This window comes from Neofelis nebulosa, chromosome 4 (assembly GCF_028018385.1).
Source record: "Neofelis nebulosa isolate mNeoNeb1 chromosome 4, mNeoNeb1.pri, whole genome shotgun sequence".
Taxonomy (NCBI): domain Eukaryota; kingdom Metazoa; phylum Chordata; class Mammalia; order Carnivora; family Felidae; genus Neofelis; species Neofelis nebulosa.
In genome coordinates this window covers 113,683,855-113,707,960 of record NC_080785.1, presented here as the reverse complement: position 1 = coordinate 113,707,960, position 24,106 = coordinate 113,683,855, and the positions used below count along the sequence as shown (strand labels likewise).

The 24,106-nt window shown below is 53.7% G+C and overlaps 1 protein-coding gene across 3 annotated transcripts in view; it reads left to right on the top strand.

Annotated features, from left to right (window-relative positions):
* NUP210 (nucleoporin 210) overlaps window positions 1-24,106 on the top strand; it is a 109,373-nt gene that overhangs the window by 20,589 nt on the left and 64,678 nt on the right. For all 3 annotated transcript variants that reach the window (XM_058725848.1, XM_058725847.1, XM_058725850.1), the window contains exons 3-13: window positions 190-321; window positions 3,835-3,931; window positions 7,970-8,120; window positions 10,197-10,329; window positions 15,420-15,578; window positions 16,158-16,226; window positions 18,467-18,573; window positions 19,569-19,709; window positions 20,599-20,736; window positions 21,737-21,892; window positions 23,398-23,596. In XM_058725848.1, the coding sequence (XP_058581831.1) occupies window positions 190-321; window positions 3,835-3,931; window positions 7,970-8,120; window positions 10,197-10,329; window positions 15,420-15,578; window positions 16,158-16,226; window positions 18,467-18,573; window positions 19,569-19,709; window positions 20,599-20,736; window positions 21,737-21,892; window positions 23,398-23,596 (1,482 nt within the window). The remainder of the gene's footprint in view (window positions 1-189; window positions 322-3,834; window positions 3,932-7,969; window positions 8,121-10,196; window positions 10,330-15,419; window positions 15,579-16,157; window positions 16,227-18,466; window positions 18,574-19,568; window positions 19,710-20,598; window positions 20,737-21,736; window positions 21,893-23,397; window positions 23,597-24,106) is intronic.

Sequence of the window (24,106 nt, the reverse complement as noted above, 5' to 3'; positions counted from 1 at the left end):
TTAGGAGGTCCGTGTGCTGGTCAGCGGCTTGGCTTCTGAGGGTTAGTGTGGTTCTCCCGGCCCCATTTCGGGGTGCTGGTTTTGTTGATTGCTCTCATCTTTGCCAAAATGCAAGAGCACCTGACCGGCGAGACCCTGGCGGTAGGGGCGCCGCCTTCTGTGCTGACCGGTCCGTTCCCGTCCCTCCAGCCACAGGCCAGGTCCTGCGCTGCGATGCCATCGTCGACCTCATCCACGGCATTCAGATCGTCTCCACCACCCGCGAGCTGTACCTGGAGGACTCGCCCCTGGAACTGAAGATCCAGGCCCTGGACTCTGAAGGTGAGGAGGTGCCCCTGCTTCTCTGTCCCCTCTCGTCTGACCCTACTGTCCCCCAGGGAGGGCTGCCCCAGCCAGGATGGTGAAGCTGGCGCTGGGAAGACACCGAAGAGGTCGGGATCGCTCTGAGTGGCCCCCAGGCACTCGGCGGCAGCAGGGCCATGACCGTGCCTGGCACACCCTGGCCTCTGCAGCAGTGCCTGTGAGATGAGAGCTTTGGCGTTTCCTGGAGGGGGACTCTGCGCCTGTGCACAGGGTCGTGCTGGGTAGAACGCGTCTTTGGGAAGCTGACGTCCGGCGTCGTGGAGCTGTGGGACGGTGGGAGAGGGTCACGGGGTCAGTACGCTCTAAACAGTGGCAGTGTTCTCCCTGCCTGGCTTTGAGGGCCGGAGTTGGCTTTCTGGTCCAGACTGTGGGGCGCACGTGTGTGTGTGCGCGCGCGTGTGTGCACGCCAGGAAATGTCCCTGTGCCGGCCTCTGCACCATACTTCACTTTGTGTCACTGGAGTCTGATACTGGATTGTCCTGGGATTCTTAGAAGATCTGTTCTTGGTACAAGTGGGCTGTGTTGGCTGTAGCCCGACCTCGTGGCCGAGGAGCAGAGGGAAACCTGCCAGTTGAGATTCCTATTGGAGAAACTAAGTCAGGCAATAGATGTCTTTCAGGCCGAGGGATCTCCCAAAAAACTTCAGCCCAGACCTTGGCACACCTTGCCTTTGAAATCTTCCCTGACCATCTCAGCTGCCTCTGCTTTAAAACAAAACAAAACAAAACAAAGAATTCTCTAGATTGGAATTTCCCAGCCTGGGTACTATCCACACTTGGGGCTAGATAATGATTTGTGGTCAGGGCTCCAGTACATCGTAGGAAGTTCAGGAGCATCCCTGGCCTCCACCCACCAGAGGGAAGGAGAACTCCCCAAAGCTTCGTAACCAAAAGTGTCTCCAGCCATTGCCAAATGCCCCCTGGGGGTGAAATCACTGCTCTAGAGCATCTGACAGTTCCCTTGTTCCTATTTATTTTTCAGGTAAGCCGCCTCACTTCTCCGAGCTGTTGTCTGGTCTGTGAAACTGAGATAGTGGTGTTTATCGGGGAGGTTGCAAGGATTTGGTGGGAAGTGTGTGCGGGGCTTAGTGCCGGGCGGCAGGTAGTGGTTCTCAGTGAGCCGGTGGCTGAGCGTTTCCATCTGCTGGGCGTCCTGCCAGGTGCTTCTGCCCCCGCAGCTCAGGCTGTGGGGGAGGGGGGAGGGGCACATGCATCTCAGCAGGCGCTGCTTCTCATCACCTTGGATACAGGTGTGAAAGTGCTGCACAGCTGGGGGAACCGACCCCAGCGAAGGTTGGAGGCTGGTGCGTGGGGGACAGAAGTCAGGACAGTTTCTTAGGGACGTGATGTTTGACCGAGCCGTCATTCTGAAGCAGTCATAGAGGATGCTTCGCGGGCTGTGTTCTAATAAAGCTTTATTTACAAAAACTGACAGTGTGCCATAGTTTGCCAAGCCCTGCTCTAGCCCACTCCGTTTTATTTCCTGTCTTATGTTGCTTAAAACAAAAAAAAGATTTATTTATTTTTGAGATTCCAATACCATGAAATTCATCCATTTAAATTTAAATTTATCCAGTTCATTTTATATGCTTTTAATATATTCACAGAGTTGTGCAACCGTCCCCACTCGCTAATTTTAGAACATTTTTGTCACTACAGAAATGAAACCCAGGACCCAAGAACGGTTGCTTCCCATTCTTTCCTCTCTCCAGCCCCTGGCAACCGCTGCTTTCCGTGTATAGATTTCTCTGTTGTGAACGTTTCGTATAAATAGAATCGTACGATGTATGGCCTTTTGTGTCTGACTTCTTAGCATAATGTTTATCTATGTAGTTGCATGGATTTCCTTCCTTTTTATGGGTGAATAATATCCTGCTGTATGAATGATACAAACCACGTTTGTTTATCCATTCATTTGTTGATGGACATTCAGGTTGTTTCCACTTTTTGGCTGTTGTGAATAATACTGCTGGGGCAATTCGTGTGCAAGTCTTTATGTGGACGTAGTTTCTCGTTTCCCCTGAGTGTGTATACCCAGGGGTGGAATTGCTGGGTCACAGAGTACCTCTGTGTTGCCCTAAAAGTGATGGCAAAGGTGGCCCTGTTTTCTGGAGCTTTTGCTGAGCACTGTTTCATCTGGCTTCTAAAATCACATGGGTGGGGAGGGGTGGGACCCCTCTGACTCTAAATGCCTTACCCTTTGCTCTGTAGAAAGAGCTTTCCTAGACCTCCGATGTTCTATTTGGGAGCTGGCAACACAGGGAATGTAGATGAGGACTACAGAGTGTGGGTGGGACAACAGAGCATGGTGGGGAGTGTGGCAAACCAGAGACCGTGATCCCTTCTAGTGAGGCTGGGCCAGCCACTGGTTGGTCACCAGAGGGACGAGGGCCCAGGAGGCTGGATCTGCAGACTCTTCAAGAGAACACGGAAGTTGGTTTTATAGGTTGCATTTCTTAACTTGAAACAGTGGGAAATACCTCAAAAATGCAAAAGAAGCATTGACTGGGTAACAGCAAAGCCACAGCTCCTAGGAGATCAGGCCTCAGAGTGACCAGTTTCCACCTTCTGCCCTGTTGCAGGGTTTCCAGGCGGGACCAGATCTTATACTTAGACTAAGAAGGTCTTTTTTTTTTTTTTTTTAATTTTTTTTTTCCAACGTTTTTTATTTATTTTTGGGACAGAGAGAGACAGAGCATGAACGGGGGAGGGGCAGAGAGAGAGGGAGACACAGAATCGGAAACAGGCTCCAGGCTCTGAGCCATCAGCCCAGAGCCTGACACGGGGCTCGAACTCATGGACTGCGAGATCGTGACCTGGCTGAAGTCGGACCCTTAACCGACTGCGCCACCCAGGCGACCCAAGAAGGTCTTTATGGCGTGTTAGGACCCACACTGGGTCCTGTCTCCAAAAACCATCACCTGGTTGCTCTGGCTGGGCTCCAATCGTCCTGACGTCCTATCAGAAGGCTCACGGGCAGCAAGCTGGCACTTCAGATCTCGGGCCAGCTGGGTGGCTTGCCACCTCCTCCATGCTGGGACCCTGGGAGTCTCAGCGCCTAGGTGGAGAGACCAGACGCTGCCCCTCATCCCCAGCTTCTTTCCCCGCAGAGGGAGGGTGAGGAGGAACCAATGGCTCAGGTCTCAGAGGCTGCGTCTAAACTGTAAAGTGCTTCCAGACGTGAGGGGTGATGGTGTCACGCACTTCACCGCGCCTGTCGTGAGCAGTCAGAGGCTGGAGGTACAGTGGGAAGAACACAGATGCTCACCTGAGACAGATTTGGTTCACATCCCAGCTTAGTCCCTCACAGTCACACGACCCTGGCCCTTTATGCCTCAGTTTCCCTTTCCTGAAATGGAGGTGTGACGCCTGCTTTGCAGAAGGGTGGTGCTGAGTGCCTTTGCCCCTTCCCCTGGCAGCAGGGAGTTAGGTCTGATGCATTTTTTGCTCCCCCACCACCTGCTCTTACAGGGAACACGTTCAGCACCCTCGCTGGGCTCGTCTTTGACTGGACAATCGTGAAGGACACGGAGGCCAACGGGTTCTCAGACTCCCACAACGCCCTGCGGTAAGAGGCGCCCCACCTTTGCAGGGAAGCAGGAGGGGGGCCGTCGGTTGGCTGCATGCAGCTGGGGGCTTTTATCGTCGCCGTCACCATCCCACCTTCAGCAAGGAGCCCAGGAAAGTTCCCGGGATGCTGGCCAGCATTCCCCATGACTGACTGAGGCAGGGCGTTTCAGCTCACACAGCTGTGCCAGAAGCTTACAGCCTCTGCAGCCCGCTGGGGCGCTCTCCGTGGGAAGTGGTCGAGGGGGCTGGGGTGCCCGGCTGTGAAACAGAAAACCTGTCCCAGGTAATGGAAGGCTGTCATGGGGCGCAGGGAACGGTGGCACATGGCCTCAGAGGGCAGCCCTCCCATGGGGATACGTTAAAGGGGAGACAGTTTTCGGCCAGGAGGACATTCCGGCAGTGACAGCCAGCCCTTCACAGGCGCAAGAGGCTGCGTCCCTCAGCGCTGGGGGATGCAGACGGGCTCCTTATGCGATGGGCTCGTTCAGGATCTCGCCTCACTCGGTACCCCCACCAGCCACGTGGGCTCACATCCCACTGTTTTTTTGCAACTTTTCAGACGTAGAAACAAAGGTGTAAGCCACTTGTCTGGTTGATAAGTGGCTGGACCTAGAATTTGCACTCGGATCTGCGCACATCTGCACTATCCAAAATGGTAGCCGCTAACCCAAGCCAACCCTGGCTCTTTAAATTTAGGTTCACAAAATGAAAACTCTCGCTCCTCAGCTGTACTAGCTGTGTTTCAAGCGCTTGTTAGCTATGCGGCTAGTGGTTCCTACCCGTTGGACAGAGCAGGTGTGGACCAGGAAGTCCTGTTGGCCAGAGAGGTGGTGGTGCAGACCCAGGGTCTGGGTTCATATCCCCTACTATATACTGCTTTGCCTCATGCCTTATTAAGTAAAATTTCAAAGTCCCTCTTGGGGGGGGAAGACTTAATTTTTTATTGTGACTAGCCAGTTATAATCTTTATTTTTTTTTTACTTTGTTTTATTTTGATTCCGGTACAGTTAACGTACAACGTTCTGTTAGTGTCGGGTGCACATGTAGCGATTCAGCGCTTCCGTGAGTCGCCCGGTGCTCCTCATGACAAGTGGCTTCCTGAATCCCCATCACCTGTTTCACCCGTCCCTCCCGCACCCACCTCCCCTCTGGTAACCATCGGTTTGTTCTGTGTAGTCAGGAGTCTGTTTCCTGCTTGGCCTCTGTCTCCCTCTTCTTTTTCCCTTCCTTGGTTGTTTCTTAAATTCCACATATGAGTGAAGTCATACGGTATTTGTATTTCTCTGGCTGACGTGTGTCGCTTAGCATCATGCTCTCGAGCTCTGAGGAAGACTTAACTAAAAAAGAAAACAAAAACTGGGGCGCCTGGGTGGCGCAGTCGGTTAGGCGTCCGACTTCAGCCAGGTCACGATCTCGCGGTCCGTGAGTTCGAGCCCCGCGTCAGGCTCTGGGCTGATGGCTCGGAGCCTGGAGCCTGTTTCTGATTCTGTGTCTCCCTCTCTCTCTGCCCCTCCCCCGTTCATGCTCTGTCTCTCTCTGTCCCAAAAATAAATAAAAAACGTTGAAAAAAAATTTAAAAAAAAAAAAAAAAAAGAAAACAAAAACTTGCCGTTATTTTCAGCCTACGGATAAGTTGCAAGTACGGTACACAGAGTGGTGTCCCTGAGGCATTTGAGAGCAAGTTGTCGACCTCATGTCCCTACTTATGGACCGTGCACTGACAACCGCTAAGGACATTTTCCTGCGCATCTACAGGATGGTCATCAAAGTGAGGAGATTGACACCGTCTGCAGCCATCGGATGCCGGTCAAACCTTGGCGGTCTATCCCGATTCTATCCTTCGTGTGAAGCAAAGACCCCAGCCAGAGCCACCTGCTGTATACTGTCCGGTTTCTTAGTTTCTATCAGCCCAGGACAGTTTCTTGGTCTTTGTTTGGCTTTTGGGACCTTGGTGCTTGTGAAGATTATAGTCCAGTTATTTTGGGGAATGTCCCTCATTTCGGGATTATCTGATATTCCCTCCTGGTTAGACTCAGAGCTTTGCGTCTTGGGCGGGAATGTCACCGAGGCGAGATTCTGTATTCTCCAGAGTGCATCTTGTCATGACTTTGTGGGTCTGTCACCAACGATGTTCCCTGTCGTCACTTGGGCGAGATGGTGTCTGCCTGGCTGCCCCACTGTGAAGTCACTTTCTTACCACTTTGCAGTTAGTATTTTGTGGGGAGTTAAGGGTCTGGTCTTTGCTTTATACTTTTAAAACTGCAGCTCTGAGGGGCGCCTGGGTGGCGCAGTCGGTTAAGCGTCCGACTTCAGCCAGGTCACGATCTCGCGGTCCGTGAGTTCGAGCCCCGCGTCAGGCTCTGGGCTGATGGCTCGGAGCCTGGAGCCTGTTTCCGATTCTGTGTCTCCCTCTCTCTCTGCCCCTCCCCCGTTCATGCTCTGGCTCTCTCTGTCCCAAAAATAAATAAAAAACGTTGAAAAAAAAAATTTAAAAGTGCAGCTCTGGGCTTTAGGGAACATCTTGGCTTTGCTCACGCTTGTCCCCGTGGCACACATCCTCCTGCCCTGATGCTGTGCAAGCTGGGCTTCCCTCTTGGGTCCGAGGTCTTTTGGGAAATGGGGCCCTCAGGCTCTGTCTTCTGAATGAGCTCTGGAATTTCTGGTGTCTCATAAAGCCGGGCACATGGGCTGTGCATCAAAGAGACCTGGATTCCAGTCCTGGCCCGAATCCTGGCATGGTCACTTCCTGCCTGTGGCCTTAGTCAAGGAACGCAACCCATCTGGGCCGTGGCAGCTCTGTGGGTTAGCATGCTGACTGGTATTCAGAGCCCCTCTCTGGGCCTGACGCCCCAGATGCTCAGAGAACACTGGTTCCCTGCCCTGTTCTGTGCCGCCAGGTGCACTTCCCGTCAAGCCCCCCGAACTTCCAGGCGCTCTAGACTTGAGCAGAATGTTAACCAAAATCTAAGGCGCGAAGGCATGTTGTGACCAGAGTGTCCTGGGTTTTCATTACATTCAGGATGTGGGGTGCCTGGGTGACTCAGCCGGTTGAGCGTCCGACTTCAGCTCAGGTCATGATCTCATAGTCCGTGAGTTCGAGCCCCGCGTCAGGCTTTGTGCTGACCGCTCAGAGCCTGGAGCCCGCGTCGAGGTCTGTGTCTCCCTCTCTTTCTGCCCCTCCCTCGCTCATGCTCTGTCTCTCTCTGTCTGTCTCTCTCTCTCAAAAATAAATAAACTTAAAAAAAAATTTTTTTTTAAATTCAGGATGTGACACCTAGTGAAACCAGGCAAGGAAATACATCACAGTGTAGTGCAGCGCCCGGTGGGTCTTGGGAGAATGAAAGCATTTCCAGGGGATGCTCTTTTCAAGTGGAAAGGCAGGCTGACTTGTAGATCGCAGGCTGCAAGAGAGAGACTGTATGGAAAGGGTCCCTCAAGCCCTGCTTCCAGCCTACACTGCAGGGAGGGTCACCACATCCTGACTTCTCTCCCGACCTGGGGCTTCTCCCCACAGCCCAACCCCCAGAACAATAAGATGGGTGTGATCCCCTCGTCCTGACACCTGAGGGGGGGGTCATTGAGAATCATTTCCCAGCGATAGGAGCTGGCCCAGAGGGGTGGATAGAATGGAGCAGGGAGCCCTGGGAGGCTGGTGGCTTGGCTGGCACCACCCCAGCTGGCTTTGTGGTCGTGGGCCCGCTTGTCAGTTTCCATGGACCTCACCTGCCACATCTGTGAGAGAAGCATTTCGACTAAGCAGGCGATCCTCCTAATTTGGTGTTTCCCATGACCACATGCACATTTTGAAACAAGGCAGATCGCCAGGCTTCATGTAGACAAAGACCTGGGCCAGGGGCCAAGAGTCTGCATTTTTTCCAAGGAGGTTGGCAGTTCCGATGTAGGAGGTTCAGGGACACATTTCTAAGCAACGCCACTCCCTGTTAGCTCCTGGCCCTCCTAGAGGCGCCGATAGATGGTGAATATGTTAGGGTCTTTGGTTCCACGTACCAGGTCTGATGACACATTCCCTTTCCAGAATCCTCACATTCCTGGAGTCCACATACATCCCTCCTTCCTACATCTCCGAGATGGAGAAAGTGGCCAAGCAGGGGGACACCATCCTGGTGTCCGGGATGAAGACTGGAAGCTCCAAGCTCAAGGCGTGCATCCAGGAGGCCGTCTACAAGGTGGGGCCCTGGGGCTGGGGAGGTGCCGGGCTTCCTGGGGGGACACCAGGCCGGCCATGCCACTCACACCCATGCACACATTTAGGAGTGGGAATGAGTTGCTCTACTGTGAAAGCTTCATCGTTGGTGCCGTGGGAACTTCAGGCTGTAGTTCTATATTTCTGTTTCTTTGCTCTGGTTTTTTGGGGGCCACAGCTTTTGAGAGAGGTAGTTGGGGGAACTGGAGTACACCGTCCCCAGAGTCACAAAGTAGTTGGGCCGTTGTCATTTTTTTTTTAAGTTTATTTATTTATTTTGAGAGAGACAGAGACAGCACGAGTGGGGGAGGGGAACTGAAAGAAGGCAGAGAATCCCAAGCAGGCTCTGCGCTGTCAGCACAGAGCCTGACGCGGGACTTGAACCCATGAACTGTGAGATCGTGACCTGAGCCAAAACCAAGAGTTGGACGCTTAACCGACTGAGCCACCAGGTGCCCTGGTCCATTGTCAGTTTTGAGGGAGACCAGGAGCGGCAGGATTTTCATTAACTAGCAGATTTTCAACAAATACCCACCTGTCCCAGTAGAGGGATGTGTCCAAGCATTTGGGGCTCTGAAAAGACTGGTGGCTTCCTGGTGTCCCCCATGCTGTTTCTTCTTGGGTCCCACTTTGAGCCCCGGGACTGGTGGTCCCATCTGTGGAGGGCTCCCCACCCCACCCCACCCCACCCCATGTCTCTCTTTACTTTCTAAAGTGGCAGGTGAGAGAACTCCTCCTGATTCACTCTTTTTCGTGGTTTAGCCAGTAGGCTGGGGGTCCTGGGGGGGTTTAGAAGCACGGGACATGCCATATCCCAGGCGTTATCCTGTAGCACCCTGCAGTTAGTATTTGGAGACAGTTTGCCTCCGTTTATCGGAGCCCCGGCCCCAGCCCGCCCACTGCTGAGCTGGAAAGGCACCCTTGTCCTGCCTGCTGTCTGTAAGTGACTTCTCTGCCTGTCGTGCTAGAAAGTACCGCCACCAAGCCCAGCCCAAGGCCTGTTTTTTTTTTCTTTTTTGATGAGTCAAAGATACTATTTAAGCTAGCATTAAGTGATGAAACCTTTAAGATGTTACAAATGGGTCAAAGGAGAATCCCAAGAATTTAGAAATGGAAGCAGAACTTGTCAATATCCACGGGACGATGGGGCACCTGGGTGGCTCAGTCGGTTAAGTGTCCGACTTGGGCTCAGGTCATGATCTCGCGGTTTGTGGGTTCGAGCCTCGCGTCAGGCTCTGTGCTGACAGCTCGGAGCCTGGAGCCTGCTTGGGATTCTGTGTCTCCCTCTCTCTCTGCCCCTCCCTGGCTCATGCTCTGTCTCTGTCTCTCTCTCAAAATCAATAAATAAACATAAAAAAATATCCACGGGATGAAAATCAGCCACATCTCCACCTGAGACAATGTATTTGCATTTCTGTGGATGAGAGTTGTTTCCTTTGCCAAGTTTTCTCCGACTGGAAGAGTTGCCAGCAGATCAAAGGCAGTGGAAGGTGTGGGTCCCCGCAGACTGGTAACCGGAGGGGTGCGCTGGACTCGAGATGGGGTCTTTCTCCCGTTTCAAGTCTCTCGTGCCTTTTCCTGGTGAGGAGGTCGCAGCGTGGGGTGAGAGGTGGGCAGGATGGGCCGAGCACTCATCAGGGACATGCATCTCTGCCCCTTTTCAGGTTTGCCAGTGGCCTCCCAAACTCCCTGGCCTTTGGGTTTTTGTGGGGGGAGCCCCCGAGCTCCTGTTGGCCACAGTGTCCGTGGATCTCACTCCTCACTTTTCTTTCCATTTAATTAAGATTGTACCCGGAGCTGCAGCGTGCGTAATGTGAGGCGACTTGCTCGGTCCGTGTGGCAATGGCCACTGAATACGTGCCTGCTGTTCACACCGGTTCCCCTGGGGTTTCGGGGGACTGAAGGTGTGGGGCTGGGAGCATTGCCTTGTTTCTGTCTCCCTAACTTCTCGGTCCGCACACGAGCATCCTGAAAAGTTCTAGATTCTCTTTCTCTTGCCCACACTGCTCTCCGTTCCCCAACCTCACCTCACCTTCCCTGCCCTCCTCCGTCTTCCAAGCACGTGCACCCTGCGGAGGTCAGGCTGCTGATTTTGGAGAACATCCTCCTGAACCCAGCGTACGACGTCTACCTGATGGTGGGGACCTCCATTCGCTATAAGGTGCAGAAAATCAGACAAGGAAAGATTACAGGTGGGTCGCTGACTCTGCGGGGGAATCACGGCAGAGGCTCCCCTTTTTATTATTGTGGTAAAATACACATGGCATAAAATTTCCCATTTTGATGCTTTTTAAGCGTTCAGTGGCATGGAGTACACACGTGTTGTCGTGCAACCATCACGACTATCCGGCTCTGGAACTTTTTTCATCTTCCCAAGTTGAGACTCTGTTTTCATTCAACACCAACTCCCCATCCCTCCCGCCTCCCTCAGTCCCTGGCACCCACCGTCCTCCTTTCTGTCTCTGTGGATCTGACTTCTCTAGAGACTTCCAGGAAGTGGAATCCTACCATATTTGTCCCTTTGTGACCGGCTTATTTCACTTAGCCATGACGTCCTCAAGGCTCATCCTTGTTGTAGCCAGTGTCCGAATTTCCTTCCTTTTTTAAGGCTGAAGAGTAGTCCACTGCATGGGTGTTCACGTCTGTTGAATGTTTATCTCTATTCACCTACTGATGGGCACTTACTGCTTCCTTGCCTTGGCTACTGTTAGTAAAGCTGCTATGAGCACAGGAGTGCAAATATCTTTGCGAGATGCTGCTTTCAGTCCTCTTGGGTGTGTGTCCGTCCCTTTGTTTTCAGAACGTCAGAAGCTGTGAACTTCACATGGGAGTGAGTCTTGCCCTCGGCCTGCCACTGAGTGCCGGGCAGCCTTGGCAGGCCACTGTCCCCCCTTGGGGCTCAGTTTCCCCATCAGAGCCCTTGAGGCCTTTCTGTCTGTGCTGTGAGGGCAAAACTACTTAACGGATGTGCATTTGTTCTGGAAGTTCTAGACGGCTGTGGACCTGGGATGCATTTTATGTGATGAGCATTCTTCATGCAGCACCAGTCCTCCTAAGAATTATTACTGTTATTATCCTTTTTTAAAAACATTTACCCATGTTTCATGGTCAGAGCACAGGATGTTAAGATCTTGGGCACAGGAGTGTCACCTGTCCATCCGAGGGCTTTGATGTGTGTCTGGGCAGGTGCCTCCCCTAGATTGGAGGGTCACTCTGTGATGCGGGGTGCATAGATGCTTCAGTATCCAAGAAATTTGGGTTTTTGTGGCATAGATGGGGTCCTCAAAGAGACTGCCTCACCTCAGAGCAGTGGATCCGGTCAGAAGCCACTGTGTGGCTCTCTGCCCTCAGACCACAGAAGCTGAGAAACCAACCCCTTCTGCATAGGACGCAGGGCGGGGCCTGAGGGCTGAGCCCCAACCAGGGAGGGCAGTGAGCATGGTTAAGGGTGAATTATTTTTAAAAAAAATTTTTTTATGTTTATCTAACTTTGAGAGAGAGAGAGGGACAGAGACAGAGCATGAGCAGGAGAGGGCAGAGAGAGAAGGAGGCACAGAATCTGAAGCAGGCTCCAGGCTCCAAGCTGTCAGCACAGGGCCCGACGTGGGGCTCTAACCCACAGACCACGAGATCATGACCTGAGCCGAAGTCGGACATTTAACCGACTGAGCCACCCAGGCACTCCAATATTTACTCATTTTTTGAGAGAGAGACAGAGTGTGAGCAGGGGAGGGAAGAGACAGAGGGAGACACAGAATCCGAAGCAGGCTTCAGGCTCCGAGCTGTCAGCACAGGGCCCGATGTGGGGCTCAAACCCACGGACGGCGAGATCATGACCTGAGCCGAAGTCAGACACTTAACTGACTGAGCCACCCAGGCTCCCCAAGGGTGGGTGATTTAATTAAGACGTCTGAAGAGCTCACCCTGAATGAGCTCAGGGGCCATAGTTCAGGGGAATGGCACATCCCAAGTACCCAGGAAGCTTGTGGGTTTAGTGACTACTATAGACATCAAAGAATTGGAACACACAAGAGATACCCCAGGACCGGAAATAGTCATGTTGCCTCCCTTTCATCAGTGAGGTAATGAGATGGAAAATTCCTCCAAAGATAAACACACCTGTGTGATTGAGGGTTGTGGTTGGCACAGCTCTGGAGAGGATTCCAGACAGATGCCTTGAGAACTGAGCCAACAAAGGCCTACCGTGAACGAGTCATATAAACGGAAACTCTGTCCATTCATTTTAGATGAATTTGTTGTTTTTTTTTTTAATTGAGATATAATTCACATCACTGTCATCCGAAACAAGTTGACTAGACAGGAAAGCCAGGACTGATGGTGTTACAGGGGACATGAATTTCGGCCACTGTCTGTCTTGCATGACATCCTGCTTTGGCTCGGAGAATTATAGGTTAGAGTACAGTCATGTGGATTTATTAGCATGTAGATAATTGTAACCCCAAGTTTATTCTTTCTGGGGTTTTTTTTTTTTGCGGTTTTCCTTCCTTAAAAATATAATTATTTTTTCTTCCATGTTTCCCTATGTCCCGCCTCTCTTTATTTGGGGACTTGCTGTCTTGCAAGCCCATTTATTGAGCACCTACTGTGTGCTGCAGCCTGCTGGGTGCTGTGTATGCGGCCCAGGTCCCTGCCCTCCTGGAGCGCACAGCCCAGCAGTCAATCCAATGATTACCCTGCAAACATGTTACAAGCGGGGGCCGGTGAGGGAGGAGAGGGGCTCTTGGAGCTCATGACAGGAGCCTCGGTGTTGCCTGCAGACCAGTGGGGGCCGCAGGCCTCTCCCCTCGGTTCTCCACCCTGTTGGTGTTTGTGTTGCTTGCAGACCTGGCTGGCACAGTAACCACACCATCAGACAGAAGAAACCCTAGAAAGGACAATGCTGACTGAGGGCAGTGGAATAGTGGAAATGACTGAGCTAAAATGCACTGAAGCTGGGAAAACCAACCGCATAGACGGGTGTCTGTGTCCCAGGTGGCGAAGGACTTGGAACCCAGCACACCCTTGAGCTGTGCTTCCCAGCACTGAGTCACACGGGCTATGTGAGCAGGTGCTGGAGTTGGAGGCAGGGGAGTGAGCCCCCCATGGTCATGGGCTCAGGCCCACTTCCCCAGGAGCTCCGTGAGCCTACACGGGGTGGGTGGATTAGGAGCATGTCTGGAGCATTAGACGGGGTCCGGAGGGGTCACAGAGCCTGTCTTCTAGAAGCATGTGGGCCTCTTGGCTTACAGAGGGGCAGCCTTTGGGGATGGCCCTTTCCCCTCTGCAGATGGTAGACGGGCTGGTCTCGTGTCCCAAGAACAACCTTCCTATGTTTCCAGACAGATAGTGACCCTTAGTATTCAGTGCCTCTTAGAAGCAGCTGGTTCTGCGTTTGTAAGAGGTGTTTAAGGAGTCAGACAAGCCCCTTATTTTCATTGTCTTAGGCTTTTGTAAATACGTCGTCGTGCAAGATCTTGTGAGAATCAGTATATTCCCTTCCCAAAATGGCCTATTCGTTTGGAGAACTTTAAATAAGGGAGGGAGCTAGTGCTTCATAAAACAACATAAAGTAATACTGCTCTATTGAGCAGCGGCATTATTTTATCATGGCATGGATCCTTGACGTGCTGCTGCTATTTTCTGAACATACGGTCTGCAAGCATCACAGCCCAGCTTGGCTGGGCTTCCCCCAGTTAGAGACAAGAAATGGGCTGTGTGTTCGCTAAGGGATTCTCAGTTCTAGTGTGCACTGGAATCCCCTGGAGAGCCTGTTCAAACTCTGAGCACTGGGCCCCCAGAGTTTGATCCAGAAGCTCTGGGCTGGGGCCAGTCATTTGTAGTTGGCAGGTGATGCAGATGGTCCAGGGACCACGCTTTGAGAGTCTCTGCTTGAGAGCAAGTTCTTGGGGGCTTACTGGAACACACAGAAGATACCCTAAGACCGGAAATAGACCGGTTGCCTCCCTTTTAGAGTTCCCATTGGAATCCTTGGGAATTCTGAAGGATGCTCGAGCTGCAATTCCTCCTGGTCCTTGTCCTGGACGCCTCCCGGGGCAAGGCCCTGAGCCGGGGCCCAGAGATGAACAACAAGCAGGGATGCTGTCAGCGGTTCTCCGCTTTCTTTTCTCTCTTGCCGGAGGGCGGGGACGTGGCAGCACCTACAGGCTCCACGAGTGGGTTGCTGGGTAGGAAATTTGATGGGCCAGGAAGAAGTCATGGGAAAGTGCTTGTGGTCTCTTTGGTTTGAATCCCAGCTCTGCCACTGCCTGCTGTGGGACCTCCGGCGGGCTTCTTGTCCTGACTTCTGCGGCACCACCACCTTGAGGGTGTGGGCATCAGTAGTGCCTGTTTCAAGGGTTGTTGTGGGATAAAATGGGGTAATGTGCACATCAAACACCAGGCGCAGTCCTGCCACATCTCAATTTCGTGGTCAGTGGCAGCCATTTGTATCAAAAGTGCTCGTGGTCACTACCGTAGTGTGGAAAATGGATGCAGGGGTGGTAGATTTTGTGGAACCCCTTATGTCCTTGGGGAAATTGTTTTTCATCCTGGTCCAGAATGAGCGAGTTCTCTTCTACAACATGACACAGAGGGGGGAAGCATTGATGGATGGGCAGGATGGCAACAGAGAGAATTCTAGACTGAGCTCCCCAAACCCGGTGGGAAACCACGGATTGGTGCCTTTTTGGAAACTCCCAGAGGACGCACAGATCCAGTGAGCCCCATGCTGGACCCTTAGTGCAGTAATAGAGTTCATTTAACTCCTGTATGCTGTAAGCAGTCTGCAATTGGAGTCGGAAGCCGTGCTTAATTAAAAAAAAAAAAAAAAGGCAGTTTACAGCAGTCACTGAAAAACTGATTGTCTCTGAAAATTCATGGAGAGTGTCAGCTTTCTCCACAGGCATTGAGCATAATGTTAAAATTAAAAGGGTTGATAAGATATAACACTGTATGTTAACTATACTGGAATTAAAAAAAAAGTATTGAGAAAGCTAAGCAAAAGAAAGAAATAGGAAGGAAGGAAAGAAGGAGGGAGGGAAGGAAGAAAGGGAGGGAGAGGGAAGGGAGGGAATGGAGGGAGGGAAGGAAGGGGGGGGCAGAGAGGGAAGGAGGGAGGGCAAGAAGGAAGGAAAGAAGAAAGGAAGGAAGAAACAAGGAAAGTCTGTCCGTTAAGCAGCAGCCCTGGGAGACGCTTCCAGGGATTTGGGGCGGGACTGCCACATTGGCTACTAACGTTTCCTGTCTTTGCTCTTGTCTCCCCTTTTTGACTCCGGGTGGTCAGAGCTCTCAATGCCTTCCGAGCAGTATGAGCTGCAGCTTCAGAACAGCATCCCGAGCCCCGAGGGAGACCCGAGCCGGCCCGTGGCTGTCTTGGACCAGGACACGTCGATGGTCACTGCAGTGCAGCTGGGACAGAGCAACCTGGTTCTCAGCCACAGGAGTACCCTTTTCCCTGGCCAGTCTGCAAGTGCATATGTGTGCCCCACGCGGGATATCTGCTGTTGGGAAGCCCTTTTTCTCCCTGAAAGCTTGGCTAGGCTAAAAATAACCCTGTTTTCCCTCAAGGTCTGACAATCAGAAGGAACCGAAATAGCAACACGGCCGTGTAGAATTGTTCACCTCGGTGGGTGACTCACCGGAGAGGCTCCCCGGATGGGAGGTGGTGGCAGGAGCTGAGCCGTGCTCCTCGCCTCCGGAACCGTCTTGGGCGTGGGTAGCCTCATCCGAGGGGCCTGGCTGCGGCTGTTTCCACACTGGCACATGGATTGTCCCTGTCCTAGACCTGCTCCCATGGTCTCCAGTGTCTCTTGCAGAGATCCACCTTTGCTCATATAGGAAGTGTGCTGGGCCCTTGGGTTCTGGAAAACGGCCTTGTTCTATTTGGCCTCAGGCGAGCAAGCTTTCATCCCCTCTCCTTTGCCTGTGATGTCTAGATGGTAATCAAGTCATCCAAGCCAGCTAAATCCTGCCAGCCAGTCTGTTTTCCTTCCTATGTTTTGTTCCTTAATTAAGAATTCAGGTATCCGCATGCAGGGTGCTTCTAGGTTACCCAACAGCACCATCTACGTGGTTGAACCTGGATACCTGGGTGAGTTGGGTCATCGTGGGTCCCCCTGGATGTTGTTTATTTATAGGAGTTAAAAAATACAAGTAAAGGGAACGGCTCCCTAGAAAGTGCTTCAGTCTGGCCAGCTCTGCCAGTCCTTGTCCGGCTGCTCCCTAGTCCTTCCCCCACTGATGCACAGACAAGCAGAGGGTAGGCCAAGGTCAGGGTAGGCGACCGGCTCAACAGAGACAGAAATATTTCGGTCGAGTCAGTAGGGCTTTGTCCCTTCCTGGGTTTTATTCCAAGCCTCCGTCCAGACCCGACCGTGGCTGTGGCCATTTGGAGGTTGGGGGCCCCAGTGGGCAGCGCAGTTACAAAGGAGCCCCTAAAGCAGTGTGACACTCGGTAAAAGTCTCAGTGGGGAGGAAGGGGAGGTGTTTGACTGAGGGAGGAAGGGAGGAATCTGCACTTATGGAGGACCTATAGGGGCAGAGCCGGGGCCCAGGGGCTGCCATAACTGACCGCGGCTTGGCAGATGTCCGCGACACGTGTCACCCCTGGTCACAGTGACGGTGCTTCCTTTGTGTTTCCTCGGAGTTGACTCCTTGTTGAGCGTACCGAACTGGTTCAGGCCAGGCAGCACTTGACTGACACGCGGCAACCCCTTAGGTCCTCTTGTTAGCCACCACATGAGCTTGCTGCTTGGTGCGGACCCCAGCTGACCGTGCAGTGACACCTGGCAGGGGAGCCCTGTGTGTCTCAGGGACTTCATTTATTCAGAAAGGTTTTCTTGGTACCTTCCCTCAGTCTGGCCTCTGCTGGGCATCGGGGCTCTGGAGGGAGGAAGCTTAGGTCCTCGCACAGGAGAGACCAGTGTGAACGGATGGTGACAGGACAGGGGTCCAGAGCCAGTGGATGTGAGTGCAGAGGAAAGGCCTCTGGGAGATGATGTTCGAGGCAGGCGTTTCAGAGGGGCTCCTTCCGAGGCAGGTCAGCCCGGCCGAAGTAACAGCTCGGGCGCAGGTGTGGTGAGAAAGCACGTGGCCTCTTGGGGGTCAGCCAGCAGCTGCTGTGGCCCCGAGTGGGAACACAGCCGGAGGCCTGGGAGGGAGGGCCGCTCACCCGGGTAGAATGCTCAGTGCCAGGCCTCAGAGGGAAACCCTGTGGATTCAGAGCATTACTTACTGGGGATTCAGTGGGTAGAAGTCCTGCGGATTAACAGCATAGACTCACAGTGGATTCAGAGGTAGACTCACTTTGGATTTGGATCATAGACTCACTGCGGGTTCAGAGTGTAGACCTCCTGTGGATTCAGTGTAGACTCCCTGCAGGTTCAGAGTGTAGACCTCCTGTGGATTCAGATGTAGACTCGTGGAGTCACAGTGTAGGCCTACTGTGGATTCAGATGTAGACTCCCTGCGGATTCACAGTGTAGACCTCCTGTGGATTCAGTGTAGACTCGCTGCAGGTTCAGAGTGTAGATCTCCTGTGGGTTCAGTATAGACTCACTGCGGGTTCAGAGTGTAGACCTCCTGTGGATTCAGTGTAGACTCCCTGCAGATTCACAGTGTAGACCTCCTGTGGGTTCAGTATAGACTCACTGCGGGTTCAGAGTGTAGACCTACTGTGGATTCAGTGTAGACTCGTGGAGTCACAGTGTAGACCTACTGTGGATTCAGTGTAGACTCACTGTGGGTTCAGAGTGTAGACCTACTGTGGATTCAGATGTGGATTCAGATTCAGATTTAGACCTCAGATTCACAGTGTAGACCTCCTGTGGATTCCTGTGTAGACTCATGGAGTCACAGTGTAGACCTCCTGTGGATTCAGATGTAGACTCCCTGCGGGTTCAGAGTATAGACCTACTGTGGATTCAGTGTAGACTCGCTGCGGGTTCAGAGTGTAGACCTACTGTGGATTCAGATGTGGATTCAGATTCAGATTCAGACCTACTCAGATTCACAGTGTAGACCTACTGTGGATTCAGTGTAGAGCATCCGTGGACCGTCTGATCAAGTGTGAGTGAGCCCTTGAGCAGCCAGTGAGGGATGTGCTCAGGTTGGTCCTGGACATCTGAGAGATCACCTCAGGTTCTGAGGGCTCAGGTTGGTGGTGGGCGTCAGATCTCACCATGATCAGCAGCTGTTCTTTCTCCTCGGAGGGGAGCAGGTTGTGAGCGGCTGCGGGGCCCTGGGGCTGATGGTGCCTGGTACCATCCCCTTCCTCAGCTGCACGCCCCTGTGGTCCGGGTGGTCAGGCTTTGTTGCTTGCCTGCTTTGTAGGGTTCACCGTCCAGCCTGGTGACAGGTGGGTGCTGGAGACGGGCCGCCTGTATGAAATTACCATTGAAGTGCTTGACAAGTCCGGCAACAAGGTCTACCTGTCCGACGTGAGTGCCTACCTCGGGGCCCGGCGGGGTGTGGGACGCGTCTCCCAGAGCAGCGCCCGAAGCAGCAGGGCCCCCACGCGGGCAAGCTGAGTCCGGTGATTCCTGGTGGTGCTGCCGGGTCCATGGGAGACAGCACCGTGGGATCCCGGGGGCCTCTCAGGACATTGTGAGCCTGGGAGTCTGCACCCCTGGCCCTCTCCCTGTAGGGCTGGAGCGGGGAGAGGAAGCCACAGGCAGCACAGTCCAAGGAGGCGGTGACGGGAAGCAAGCGTTGTCTGCCAGCTGCCTTCCTGCTCCCTTGTCATTAGCCTGAGACTTTACCTCACTCTGCTGAGGATGCATCTTTTCCTGCAGGGCCAGGAATACCTATAACTCTGTCTGGAAGTCCCAGGTGACCAAGGCCAACATCCCTTAGCTTTCTGGCTCTAGAAAGGAACGGCAGACGTAGGTGGGGGGAGAGGAGTCTCGGCACGTTTTGTTCCTTCAGGAGAGGTTTCCAGGATCCTCAGTTGGACCATCTGGGACCTTCCTGGCAGCTTCTGAGGTTTGAGAAGAAGGAGGCAAGGTTCCCCCTTAGGCAGCTTTGCAGGTTATTGCTTTCTTTGTGTTATTGAACAAGGACCCTGACGATCACCCTTTTTTGGGGGTGAGGGGGGTCAGGCTCTCGTGGATATTCACGACCTTTTTTGTGGTTTGGTGTTTAGTGGTTTCTTTGCTGGGACCTCAGGATCTGAGAAAACTGACATGGGCTTGAGCACCACCGGGTGATCACAGCAGGAGCGCTGGGTCCCGGGCCCTGCGGGGAGGGTGGCCTGGGAGGGCTCCAAGGCCAGAGTGGTCAGAGCTCAGTTCTGGGGCCTCGCCCAGCTCCTCTGCTGGTTTTGAGGCCCCTGGGCCTCAGGCGGCCCCGTGGCCTGACCTCGCTCCTTTCCTGCATTCTGACTTCCGGACTCGTCCCAGAAGCGCCTCTCTCACCCATCCTGCCCCACTTCCAGAATCTCCGCATCGACACCGTGTTACCTCCTGAGTTCTTTGAGGTGCTCGCTTCTTCCCAGAATGGCTCGTACCATCACGTCAGGGCGACAAAGAAGGGCCAGACAGCTATCGAGGCAGCCCTCACCTCCGTGGTGGACCAGGTGAGTTGGCACCTCCCTCTGTGTTCACCCCCCGCGCCCTCCCAGGCCGGACATGAGCCCTGGGAGGCCGGGGACCCCCGGATCAGCCTGGTGTGCTGCTCTCATGGGTACCGTGAGGGTCGCCTCCGTCTGGGCTTTCGAGGGCTGTCTGGTGGTGGGGCTTGGGGCTTGGGGCTTTCCCTGTCCCCCGTCCCCATACTGGGTGCCCCTCTTCCCCTGCCCTTTGCCAGCCCCTGTGAAGGTGAGTCTGCCCTTCTGGGATTGGGGCAGAAACCCTGTTGGGGAAACCACACTGGGCCCGTGTGTCTAGCTGTGGTACAGCCAGGAGCCAGGAGCATCCCTTTGGCCGTTTGGCTGCTTGGGTCCTTCCAAGTCCTTTCATTTAAAAGGCCGGTCAGTTTTAGGTGTGAGCAGGTTTTTACTGATTGGGAAATTGGCATGGGTGACGGGTGATCTCTTCCTACCCTGCACAAACCTGCCCCGGACCTGGAGGAGGCAGCTAGAGGCAGCAGAGAGAACGGCCTGGGGGTTAGACAGCGATTCCTACCAGTCTCACTTCAGCTCTGGGGGTTTTGGGCAAGTTGCTTTCGTGCCCCATGTCTCAGTTTTCCTGCCTGTAAAGTGGGATAACCACATCGTCCCACCTGGGGTGCCGTGAAGATGAAGTCAGGCAGCATTTACTTGAGTGGCTGTTACAGAGCCGTGGAAAGCTGTCTCCATGGAGACAGAGGAGGGTGGAGGGTATCCGGCATCATCCTTCCTGCTCCCCGACAATCACAAAATCTCCTTGTGACCTGATCTCCGGGGAGGGGTGGGGGTCTGCTTGGGTGCAAAAACTTCTGATGACCTGGTTGTCATGGTGACGTGCAGCTCCCTCACCCCCTTGTAGGATGGAGGGGTCCACACGTTGCGGGTACCTGTGTGGAACCAGCAGGAGGTAGAAATTCACGTCCCCATCACCCTCTATCCGAGCATCTTGACGTTTCCGTGGCAACCAAAGACGGGCGCCTATCAGTACACAATAAAGGTAACTGTGACACCCCACATCTGGGTTCGCTCCTTTGGGGGTTTCCATGGGATTAGGGCTTTTTGTCTATTCTGTGTCTTTTACTGTTACCTTCTAGTGGTCGGAGAGAATTTAAAATCGGGGAGTTTTTATGCTTTTTCTACTTTCTGGGGTGTCCGTCACAGCGTCATATTTTGGCAATCAGAAAAAAAAAAACAAACGCAGATCAACAGACAAGGAAGCATAATAAAGAAAGCCTCGAGGGCACATTCAACTTCAGCATTAGTTTTTGTTAAAAAATAAAATAATAATGATAAAAAAAAAGGTTGTTTTCCAAAAGCAGTGTAAATATCCTTGGAGAAGAATTTGAAATTCAAGGCGAGAACATCTCTAACTGTATCAAGTGTTCTCGGTCTTTGATATGCATGTGCCCACCTGGCGTCAGTCAGCGGGCACTGACCGACTCCCATGGGGGCTCGAGCTCCGGTGGCCAGCACTGTCCCTGCTGTCTCCCTGGCCGTGACGACTGTCACCGGCACCTGCTGCCTGTTCACTCAGGTGTGTCCCCGTCCAGGGCTTGGGGTGCTGGCCTCCGATGTGGGGAGCCACTGGACTGCCTGTACTCCAGGGGAGACGGCTAGCAGCAGGAGGGGTGTGTGCCGGGAGGGAGCCTGTGCCTGGTCAGGGAAGCAGCTTCCTGGACCTTGCCGTGTGGCCCAGGGTCCTCCCACTCGGGTCTGGGGGTGCCGCCAGGTCTGGGGCCAGTGTCACGGGCGTGTGCGTGTGTGTGTGTCGGCCACAAGGCCCCCACAGTATGAGGACTGGAAATGAGACCCGGTAGAGAGAGCGAGGTGGAGAGGCGGCCTCCAGCCGGGGGTCAGCTGATGCTGCAGGTGGTGAGAGGCCACTGACCGTGAGAGTCAGAGAGCAAGCGTGAGTGTGCGGCAGGAAGAGACGGACAGAGGGAGAGAGAGAGAGTGCGGGCAGGCAGGCGGGGTGATGCACTGGTTTTCCTCCCCAGGCCCACGGCGGGAGTGGGAACTTCAGCTGGTCTTCGTCAAGCCACATGGTGGCCATGGTCACCGTCAAGGGCGTCATGACCACAGGCAGTAACACTGGACTCAGTGTGATCCAGGCGCATGACGTGCAGAACCCGCTCCACTTTGGGGAGATGAAGGTGAGACCTCGGGGGCCCCCGGACAGCTTGGGGGCGGGGTTGGGGGTGGGGAGAGGCGCAGGACGGAGGTCTCCAGGCCGCCTCCTCACATCCAGCCTTCAGGCTTATTCAGAAGCACTTTGGCCCTCAGTCTTGGACTGGGTTTTGGTGGCCGGCAGGGGGATGGGGGTCAGGCCCCAGCCCCGCCCTTGAGGAGCTCAGGTCACAGCAGGGGGATGGGTGTGACATCCCCCACCAGGCTGGGGATGAGACCAGAAGGGGCAGGGTCAGCATAGTGAGAGTTTCTGGAAGGGGGACCAGGGAACACAGAAGACATGAGGTAACCAAGGGGCCATTCTAGAAAAGTCCTCAGACCTGAAAGGAATGAAACCTCCAAGTCAGAAGTGCTGCTGAGCGTTGGCAAATTCATGGTCAAAGGGAGGCCCCAGACTCCGTGAGACCTGGCTCTGACTCATTTCCTTCTCTGTACTGGAGCCCTGCACCTGGCTGTTGACCCCAGGTGGTGCAGGACCAGCTCACGTGGCAAAGGCCGTGGGTGGTGGGTGTGAGTCACTGCCACTCACCTTGGCCTCCTGACTTCCTGACCCTAACCCCAACCTCCACCTACCTCTATGACTTCACTTAGGCAGAAGTCAAAGCTCCTTACACAGCGTGTCCAGTCTCAACCTGCTCGTATATTATTTGGGACGTGGAAGGACAGGTTGTCCTGGTCTTTATATCTGGATCCACATAGATACACACACACACACACACACACACACACACACACACACACACACTCCTAAGGATCGATCTCATTCTCACGTAAAAAGGGTCGTAACCGAGACCCTTTAGCTACAGCATGATTGTCAAATTATGGATGAACTGTGACCACTGTCCTCCTCCCCCTGAGTTTCTTTAGTCTCAGTACACGTGCTACCTTTCATCCAGTTGCTCAGCAACCTGGGGACGGTTCCTCAAGAGACTGTGTAATGGCCCCAGAGGCCAGGCTGCCCGGCCCAGACCCACTGTCCAGGTTTTCTCAAGTAGAGGTGGCTAATAAAATCTTAACAAAGAGCCTGAGAGCACTGAATGAATTAGCAGTGTTTTTAGAACAGAACCTGGAGTGTGACAAGTTTTGTTTTATAGAAGTGTCATCTGTGGGTGATGATTCCTCTCTCACCCTGTATTGTGGCCTTCTTTATATTCCTCCAGCAAGCTGAGCTGGTACGTGGCTCAGGACCTTTGCACTGACTGTCTCTGCTTCCCAGAATGTTTTCCCCCTACACTTCTGTCTGGCTGCATCTGACATGGCTCTCAGGTCTGAGCTCCTGGGTCACCTTATCAGAGCGGCCTTCCCTGACAGCTCTGTCCCCCAATTCACTGCACACACCTGTCCTCCCAGCTCAGTCTCCTCACTGACATGTCCTCAGTGCCCAGTGCACGGCAGCTCTTAGGAAACACTAGCACAGGCCCTTCCTCTCCTGCGGAGCCCGATGACCTCAGTCCACATCCCTGTCCCGCAGGTGTATGTGATCGAGCCCAGCAGCATGGAGTTCGCACCATGCCAGGTGGAGGCACGCGTGGGCCAGACCTTGGAGCTGCCGCTGAGGATCAACGGTCTCATTCCTGGTGGGGCCGACGAGGTGGTCACCCTGAGCGACTGCTCCCATTTCGACTTGGCGATCGAGGTGGAGAACCAGGGCGTGTTCCAGCCACTCCCAGGTGAGCCAGCACTGATGAGTGGGCACCAGACAGAATGCCTAAGTTGTCAACAGGGGCTGCCCCCGATTGCCCACTGGAGGGCTTGAGACAGCGGGGTGGGGGGGGGGGCGGGCGGGTCATAGCACGAGGAATGACATGTGTCCCTTTGTCCACCATCAGCAGTGGTCTGGTCTGGCTCCTGCCCATTGTGTGACCCACCCTGTCATTGGGCTTTGGGAGCCCTCAGTTGCCACATCTCTAAAATGGGTGTCATCTTAAATAGAATCGCATGTCCTCGTGCCCATTGCAGTGCCTGGATTTGCAGTAGGTACTCGGGATACCTGTCGGTAGGGATTTTGGCTGGTGACAGAATCCTGACACCTTGGTGGCATGAAGCGTGTCCACCCCTCAATGCACATTGACCTTTCCTCTTTGGCTTGCCCCGCGGGGCTTCGGTGGTGATGTCGGTGGTAATGGTGGCGGTGGCAGTCAGTTTAAAGAACGTCAACCCCACCAGGTGCAGAGTAAGCA